This window comes from Poecilia latipinna, unplaced genomic scaffold, assembly GCF_001443285.1.
Source record: "Poecilia latipinna isolate Pla-1442-1.1 unplaced genomic scaffold, P_latipinna-1.0 Scaffold3886, whole genome shotgun sequence".
Classification (NCBI taxonomy): domain Eukaryota; kingdom Metazoa; phylum Chordata; class Actinopteri; order Cyprinodontiformes; family Poeciliidae; genus Poecilia; species Poecilia latipinna.
The window spans coordinates 5-9725 of record NW_015116502.1 but is presented as its reverse complement, the minus strand read 5'-3'; the positions used below and the strand labels follow the sequence as shown (position 1 = coordinate 9725).

At 38.6% G+C, this 9721-nt stretch overlaps 1 protein-coding gene across 2 annotated transcripts in view; it reads left to right on the top strand.

The window, feature by feature from the left end:
* Positions 1–8536, top strand: part of LOC106941825 (cadherin-1-like) — a 25881-nt gene extending 17345 nt beyond the window's left edge. For both annotated transcript variants that reach the window (XM_015024953.1, XM_015024952.1), the window contains exons 6-14: positions 3077–3262; positions 3421–3671; positions 3819–3961; positions 4213–4304; positions 6066–6201; positions 6541–6759; positions 7197–7327; positions 7535–7684; positions 7770–8536. In XM_015024953.1, coding sequence (XP_014880439.1) covers positions 3077–3262; positions 3421–3671; positions 3819–3961; positions 4213–4304; positions 6066–6201; positions 6541–6759; positions 7197–7327; positions 7535–7684; positions 7770–7982 — 1521 coding nt within the window. In that variant the 3' untranslated portion in view covers positions 7983–8536. The remainder of the gene's footprint in view (positions 1–3076; positions 3263–3420; positions 3672–3818; positions 3962–4212; positions 4305–6065; positions 6202–6540; positions 6760–7196; positions 7328–7534; positions 7685–7769) is intronic.
* The last annotated feature ends 1185 nt before the right edge of the window (positions 8537–9721 follow it).

Here is a 9721-nt window from a genome sequence, read left to right as displayed (position 1 = left end):
GCGTGGCTTTGTTTGAAGATCTCCATTTATAAATTAGTTGCTCTTAAAACAAGAATATATTTTTTTAAATGGAGGACCATTTTACTCAGTTTTTCAATTTTTAAAATATTTTCTGTTTTATGCCTGTTTTGTTAAAAAAAATTCAAATTTTTGAAGGAGGAAAAACCCAAAATATGCAATATTTTTCAAAAATAAACAGCAAAATTGAATCTTTGATGTGGATGTTCCAGCCTTGACCAGGTCAAAAATTAACAGTATTGATGTTTACGCATTATTATTTTTGGAGTAATGAGAGTTAAAACTGACACACTTTACATTCTTGACCTGAAATGGTACATCTTACAAAAGAGCAGTAAAAATTCAATCTAATTTTTTTTCCCACTTTCCATCCATTCAATCTTTTCAATAACTTCAGATCTATACAGAGATATGAGGGTTTTCTCATTTTAAAAATCTTTTCTATGGTTTTATGCCTGTCATATAAAGCACTTTAAACTGTCTTGTTGCAGCTATAGAGATAAACTTAAATTTTTGTCCAGAAATCTTTTTTTTTTTTTGAAGGGGGGAAAACAAAATATGCAGTATTTTTAACATGTAGACAACAAAGATGCTGCTCCTCACCCAAATCATTCTGTATATTTACTGATGACCTCCCCTGTAGGTCTGAGAAGTGCAGGATTAGCTGCAAGAAGTCTGTAAAGAGAGATGAATGTAGTCAAAAGCCTGGAGATCCTGGAGTTGAGAGATGAGGAGAAAAGTATGACGGAGCCTTTTCATGTGTGGAAGACCACAGAATTTCCCTGTCTTTTTTTTTTTATTATCATCTTCATGGAGATTTCCCATCACCCATTGCTTCCTCCTCCTCTCAGTTGAAAGGATCCTCCTTTGCCAGGCTGCAATTCGTCCCCCTCATATGAATTTTGACTTCTGCTTATATTTACATCAGACATTTCATCCTCATCATCCTCAGACTTGCAATCTGGTAAATCTCCACACGGAGTTCTCTAGTCATGGCTGCAGCATTTTCTAGGTGGTAATTTCTCCGAGATAAACTAGCCTAACTGCATAAACACGCTGCTCCTCTCATCTAATAGGCTTTTTGCACCTACAGCGATGATGTCACATCCGTATTAGTGGCTTTCTTGCTTCCGCTTTGAGTTACCGTGACAGCTAGAAGAGACGGTCATATTTCAGAAGCAAATAAAGCAATACCATGAACATTGTCTTCCAAATATAATGGGCTTGAAACTATTTGTCGCGACAAGTTAAAGCTAACGCCGAGCAGCAAAGTTTGCAGCCTTCACTTCACTGCGGATCAGCTTCTTCAGCCTAATGCTACCGATGGGAGATGGATGGGAAAGAAAGGAGCCATCCCTGTGTTATTTCCATGGAATTACTTCTGTATTCAGCCTGAAAGAGCAAATGTATGGGAACGAGTGAGCAGATCACAGCCAGACAGCCGAGCAACTGATCCGCCTGTATACGCTGCTGTTAACACCATCCTATTTGAGCTCTTCACAAGAAGCATACAAAAGTAATAAAACGAAATGACACGGAGACCTTAAGGAACACGGCCATATTTTTCTAAAAGCAACAACTCCAAACCTGAACAGTCAGCTGAACTCGAACTCTGACACCAGTTATGCCCTACTTTTAAGCTATGGGGCTTCTTGTGCTTCCTCATGCTTTGGAAGCAAAAAGCCCGCACCATCATCTCCCCCGTTGCTTGGTCTCTGACATTAATGACAATAAACCCACATTACAGCAACATACTTGAAAATAAACACAAAATGCAGTAAAAACATTGTTCGGTAGAATGGATTAAAATGTTTAGATACTTAAATAGCACATTTTTATCATGAAAATGTCAGCCGATATTGTCTACTAGCATAAGCTAAAGTTAATGTTAGTCACAAAGATTAAAGACCGTAAAACTCACCTTCGTATTTGTGAATGTATAACAAGGCATACATCTTAAAACCTTTCTTCAGCTTACTTGTTGGAGCATCAGATCAATGTACATCAGTGGACCCAAAGTCGGTCCTCGAGGGCTGGCATCCTGCATATTTTAGTTCTCTCCCTAGTGGTAGTAACAATCTCTTCAGTAAGTCAATGTTCTCCTTAGGCCTTCTAATGAGCCATCATTTGATGCAGGTGTGCTGAACCAGGGAGAGAACTAAAACATGCAAGATGCCTGCCCTCGAGGACCGACTTTGGGGACCACTGATATATATCATTAATTGTTACCTTGGTCAAACCCTGCAAACACCAAGTGTAAAATGCTATTTTCAATTGACTGGAAATGACAGAGCTGCTTAACCCTGAATGTGGAAGCAGACGTGCAAAGAGCTCATAGGAGAGCGGTCTCTTTCTCTTGACAAAGAAACATAAACAAAGTCAACTTTAACTTTGATTGCCACCTGTACCTATACAAACATGCTACGCCACACATCAACCTTTCCTGTGATGGAGAAAACATAAACAAAACATACTTTATTTCACACACACACACACACGAAATATATCACATTCACACCATTCCTTTACATCTTTGCCAACATACCAGGACTACTTTTTCCCCATTGAAACTTGATTAAATAAATGGACAGGGCCTGTGGTAATATCAAGGAGGTCATCACACCCAAAACAAGCTTTTCTTGTATTTTGAAGGCAGAATCTTGGATTAGTTTGGTTTTCATTGAAAAGTTATTTTAAAATGCTAGAATAACTCTCTCCACTGAAAATATGTGGTTAAATAGCAGTCAATGGGACCAAAATGAGACAAAAGGTCTTAAGTGTACACAAAATGCATATATTTTGTTCTGCATAACTTATAATCACAGGGACAACACATTTTTAAAAGGAAACTTAAAAAAAAAAAAGTCTTGGCCAAGTTTCATAGAATTAATTGTTCTGACTGAGATGTTGAGAATCAAAGCAGTAAAGCAGGATGTCCCATTTTGGTAAGCCAAGAATCCCCAAGAGTTAAAGGATGAGTTGTGTATGCAAATGTGTGAAGATGATTTGGAATTTGTTGTGGTGATCAACCTTAAAAATGTCTTCCGTCTCCTCTCAGTATGCGGGAACAGTTGAAGAGAATAAGGTAGATGCTCTGGTTGTTAAGATGGAGGTGACAGACGGTGATGAGCCTCATACTCCTGCCTGGAATGCAAAATTCAGCATCATTAATGGAGATCCAGGAAATCTATTTACTGTGAAAACAGGAACAAACAAACAAGAAGGAATCATCACTACTGCTAAGGTAAGAGGACCAGCAGGTTCTGATTGTTGGACCAAATTTAACTATTGTAAAGTAGTTTGTTTTAATCAAAATTCAGCTCCTATTACATTTATCATTTGAAGTTCAGCCTGAGCTGTTAATGTCTGAGTTGACACTAAAACTTTCTTCCATTAATCCAGGGTCTGGACTTTGAGAGAACCAGTAAGCACACTCTGCTGGTCACAGTGGTGAATGAGGCTCCTTTTGCTCCTTCTGTTCAATTGGTTACTTCCACTGCTACCGTGGTGGTGACTGTGAAGGATGTCAATGAACCTCCCATTTTTGAAACAGAAGAGAAGCATGTTTCCAAAAGTGAGAACCTTGCTGTGAACAGCACTGTAGTGCAGTACACGGCTTCTGATCCAGACACTGGACGCAAACAGAAAGTCATGTAAGGAACCTGAAAATCCTCCAACTTGAGGAATGTCTGCATACATATTTTAAATTTATGTTGTAGATAAATACTAATCTCTTCATTATTCTGCTTGCAAAGTCCTGCTTTGTGTTATTTATATCAGTTTTTGTCCTTGATGTTCAGGTATAAAATACTCAAAGACCCAGCTGGGTGGTTTGGCATTGATAAGGATACTGGTGTGATAAAAGTGAGAAACCAAATGGACAGAGAATCCAGCTTTGTCAAGGAGGAGAAATACACAGCCCTGATTGGTGCATATGATGATGGTAGGTGTGAGAGTTGACAGTCTTAATGGTTTTGGAAGAAATCTTTATGAATCAGTGCAAGTTAAAAGGAATTCAATGATTTGAGCTAAAACTGTCAAGATTGCCTTGAATAGAGCTCTTTAGAATATATTACCTGTAGCACTGAATTTCTCAATTTTTCTTGTAGAGATTTTCTTCTACTTCCTCATTAGATCATTGAAGGTGTCAACAGGACTATTCATGCTTCACTACTGTTTCTTCCATGTCTCCAGATCAGATCCCAGCTACAGGAACTGGAACGCTAATCATTAAACTTGAGGATGTCAACGACAACGCCCCAGTTGTTGAGGATCGTTCATTTCAAGTACGTACCCTCCACCCAAACCAGGTCTAGATAATTTATGTTTTGCTCCTACCTTTTTTTTAAATGGGTGCAAAATGAGAGCTACTCTGTGTCCTGCTTGCTCTGTTTTGATTCTGGATGGTTACGTCATCACCGAGCACAAGGGTATAACTACATACTTTCTGAGGTGTATGTGGACACACCATCAGCATCCACCCCGCAGTGTAGTGTTAAAACAGTGTTTTAACACTACACTGTTACATTTCGTGACTTTGCACTTGCCATTTGTCAAGAATAGCATCAAATGAAATGGACCGTACCAATGGACTGTACCCATAATCTAGTATATTAAGCTTTAAATAAGCAAGTGCAAAAGTATTTGATAAAAAGTAAAATGCTCAAGTACTGAGTGACTGATCATAATACAGGATTTATATTTTTAAATTCTTGTCAGACAGCCAAAAGTAAATTCGGGTATTTTAAAGTCTAATACCAAAATATTTAAACAAATAAGGAGTTCTATGACGACCACAGGGTAATTTGTGTTTTTTCATGGGGGGGAACTTAAAAATATGAAATAAAAACAGGGTAATATTTCATTAAGTGAACCGAAGACCCTGTTGAGTCAGTCGTTTGTCTAGAACCACCCTTGGGCTGCAGGTTTGTGTCTGAGCCATTGGTTAGCATGTTTTCCTTCATTCATATAGCTTGATAGGAAGTCAGGTTATCCAAATTCTCAGGAGATGCTGATGTCTGGTTCTTTAGGTTCTTATGGGTCTGCAGTGTTCCTCCCTTATCCATTTGATATAATATGGATATAATATATCCATCTGACATAATACAGCACATTTTTAAAAAGAATTGCCAGTATTCCTCACCAATATTGTTCTGCCTGGCATGTGTGTCTTCCCACTCACGACTGTACTTTTGCAAGAGTTTTCTTCTGAGAACGTGGTGAAATATCTGGTAGAGGTCGTTTGTCGGTAGTGCTCCAGGGGTCCTGTATAGCTCCTGCTATGACAGTTAGCTAACCTTAATATTTCTTGTTTTATTTTGGTCATTATTGACTAAATAATGTTGATGTGTGTGATAGGCGTGTGTATCAGACATTTATAGAAATATGGAACAAATTGTGTCTTGTATTTGTTCAATATGCAACATTTAGCAGCCAAATATAGGAAGATTCTGTATTTTAGGGGACGGGTGGTAACCCTAAACACTGATTATACTTACCTACTGTTTTTCAATCATTTTGAAAAGCTTTTCTCCAATGTCTTTATCCCTCTCCCTGTTTGGTGCCCCAGAGAGCTATTTTTTTTTCTGCCACTCCATCTTTACCTCACTTTTGTCAAGTGCACTGTATACGACAATTCAGATTTTAAAAAGGGGCGGGAGGACGCACTTGAGCACGGTTTCGAAGGGGTTCACTCCCAACAGACCTATGTGGGAGTAGAGAGCGACAGGAGAGGAGGTGCAAGAGCAGAGGGACGTCTGATCAGTGCCGTTCCGCTATTGATCATTTCATACATGCACAAACAGCTGTTAAATACAGAAAATACAGACTAGAAAAAAATTTCCCCACATCGTTTTGGCGCCCCCTCTAGTGCAGCGCCCCTCTGCATTGCGTACAGTGCATCCCCACTTCTTGTGCCACTGACCAAGCATCACCTCAGTTGGCCAGCTTAGTTATAGTTTGACTTAATTTTCAGTTGTTGAATAGAAAATTACAAATGTACTGTAGCATAATCCCATCAGCGGTTTAAATCCATTTTGTTTCCACAGGTCTGTAACAAGAAACCAGCTCATCAGCTGCTGACTGTAACAGATAAAGATGGACCAGGCTTTACTTCTCCATACAGCGTCAACATAAAGGACTCCTCTACTAAGGCTAACTGGACCGCTGTGATGAACAACAACAGTATGTAAACTAGTAATGACTGATATGAACTAACAATTATATCACAATATTGTTGCCGTTTCTGTTCTAATGGCGATGTAAATGATTCCAAAGGCCTGTTGAATTTTCTGCTAATCTGGCAGACCGAAGCTGACCAAGCCAAAGTTACCTCTGCAAATAAAAACTGCCTAAACCTGTAAAATAGAAATATTGCTTAAAGATCACCTGAATAAAACAAATCTAAATGTTTGTAGTGGGAATGCAATAAAGCTTGATGAAAAGAAACTTGTATTGACAAAACAATTGGCAATGTAGGAATTAGTTTTGTGACGGTGTTTGTTGTATATTTTTCTTTTTCAGAAACTGGTATTATTCTGACTTTGATCCGTGAGCTGGAGAGCGGATTTTACAAGGTGATCATGACGGTTTCAGACAACCAGGGCCTGTCTCAGGTCAGCACAGTCACAGTTGAAGTGTGTGACTGCACTGGAGAAGAAGTGACCTGTAGAGAGAAAGTTATTGCTGGCTCCAACCTGCCAGTGATCCTGGGAATACTCGGTGGCGTCCTCCTGCTACTTAGTGAGTTTAAGAATTTACCACAGTTCTAGATGAATATAGGTTCTTTCAATGAAAGTTGGTCTGAAGAAAAATTGCTTATGGTTTTGATCTTTTCAGTCTCTAAATGACAAAAGTTCAACTATGAATTAACTAAAAGAATAATTTACTGAATTTGCTACTTGAAGAGAGTCATGTCAGATATTTTCACTCTGCTTTTGTCTGGATTAGTTTCTCTGTCTACTACTCCACTCACCCTCAGTCTTGACTGGAGTAGATTGTATTGTATTTTATCTGTCCAGACTTGATGAGGTAACCCAGGACATATTTTGGCATCATCATTCATCTCCTTTTCCAGTGTTTATCTAAAGACACAGTCAGTCCATAGTGGCCACCTTCCAGCTATATGGGATGATTTTGCTCTTGAAATTAAAAGTAATGTCAGCTTTTTTCTCTTTCAGTGCTGGTCCTGCTGCTGCTGCTATTGGCAAATAAAAACAAGCCAAAGAAGGAACAACCTTTACTCCTAGATAAAGACGTCAGAGACGACATCTTTTTTTATGATGAGGAGGGAGGCGGAGAGGAGGACCAGGTAAATGCTGCTTATATAATCAAGATTTATACTCTGGAACATTGTTTACATGTAATATTTTTTTACATGGGGCTGATGGCTATAACTGTTCATGAGAACACATTTAAATCTTTACTTTCAACAAGCTCTTCTGGTGGTTTAACACAGTGACTGTTTTCATGACTTGTAATCGAAAAGGAAGCTTTATTTTGCATTATTCTCCATTAGGACTACTTTGATCTGGGTGTTCTCCACCGTGGTTTGGACAACCGTCCCCATGTGTTCAGGGATGAAGTGGCTCCAGTTTTTCAGTACCAGCCTGTTGTGTACAAACCTCGGCCTGCCAATCCAGAAGATATCGGCGGCTTCATTGATGATGTGAGTTCAGAACACCACTGAAAAACTTACTTCTGTTGAAAAATAAGCCTGTAAGCCTTATAATGCATTTCACTCTACGACACAGAACCTGAAGGCGGCAGACAACGACCCGACTGCTCCCCCCTACGACTCCCTGCTGGTGTTTGATTATGAAGGAGGAGGTTCTGAAGCTGGAAGCATTTCGTCTCTGAACTCGTCAAGCGATGGAGACCAGGACTATGACTGCCTCAGCGACTGGGGCCCTCGCTTCAAGAAACTGGCAGACATGTACGGAGGAGGAGATGATGACATGATGTAAATGTTCCAGTACTGAGGAAATGAAGCTGCATGAGTTTAAGTGTGCTGAAGTACTGACATCAGTGAGATGTTGTTTTGTGAATTTTAGTTCAGGCCCATTGGTAGTTGAGCCACTTCAGGGTTTGGTTTTATGAGTTTTCTAAATTAGAGAGGTCTTTCTGAGCCTTTTTTTTGTTTGTTTTTTTTTTGTTTTTTTAGGCTTGCCAAAAATGTTTTTTTTTTATTTGTAGCTTACTGGTATAGTGGACTCATACATTGAGAGACTTGCAGTATCACTGGTTTAAAAAATTGTGTGAAGCTGGTGAAATAAGGTACTTTTTATCTTTCATTTTTTGTATACTGTTTTTATATTTTTGCTTCAAGGATAGATTAGAAACATTTCAGAAATCATGAAATCCTGGTAGCCAGCCTAAAGTGAGTCAACCTCTCGACTACATTTGAGTTGATAATAAATGCCTCTTGTACTGCTTTAAATCTTGATGCAATAATTTCTGATGTATGGTAAAAGCTTAAATGTAATGCTTTACTTTTATATAAAGTTATACATTTTAGATTTGTGTGGTGTTTGTGTTTTCCAGAATAGTAATTACTTTATTTATTGCAACAGTCAAACGATTGGAACATGGGTTTTATGATAACAATGTTTATTAAAAATCCATTAGAATGACTTTTTCTGAACTGGATTCTCAAAGGCCCATGATTTTAATGATGCCAGGTTGAAAACTGGAAAGTTCCCAAATAAATTACTGGAAAACTGCATTGCAGCTGTGGCTTTGACATAAGCATGTGAGTCTATGCATCAATACTGAATGTAAAGTCCTTTTGGTTTTCTGGACTTCAGAAAAGTGTTGCACAACTACAGACTCATCTGGAATCTGTCACCAACCAGCTGGTTGTGGTCTGACAACAACATTTTGTGATATAAACTCGACTGTTTTAGAGGAAGGAAGACGAATCTGATCCTAAACATAAAATGGAAACTTGATGCTTTGCGGTGCTTTTCTGTGCCGTATTGAGAGCATGGATAGGACCATGTGTTGCTTGTTTTGTGTGTCTTCCCACAGGCACAAAAGGCACCAAGATGGACTGTGGCTGGGTCTCATTTCAATGACCAAAACCCACAACCAGGGCAACTAAGGAGTGGCTTCATAAGACACATTTCAAGGACTTGGATTAGCCCAGTCAGTCTCCAGACCAGGCGCCTCATGTATAAAGTGTGCATAAGCACAAAAAAATGTGCGGCGCCATATTTTACGCACAAATCGGCATGAATAAAAATTAACTTGGAGTTGGTTTGAGTAAATACACACTTTTTCCCTGGCGTGAAAATGTGCGGCAGCCACACAAACATTTTCTGTGAACAAAATTAAACTAAGCATTAAAACTCTCATAAATACACTGAAATCTGATTACATTCAGTATTATTTAGATCACTAAATATGCTACACTAAAAGTTGGATTAAAGGTCCATTAAAAGTGCCAACTTTGCATTTAAAGTGTTCACAAAATAATGCAAAGTTGGGATTTTTAATGGATCTTTAATCCAACTTTAAAGCAACTTCTCATTAAAAGTGTTATTTACCAAATGACACTTCATTCGGTTATAAGAAACACCTGTTAGAATGACACCTGTTAGAAACGGAGTGTTTCTAACAGGTGTCATCTTTATGACCATCATGTCAGTCTTATGCACACCCCGTCAAATAAAATGTTACCCACATTTTTCAAGAGTACATTGCC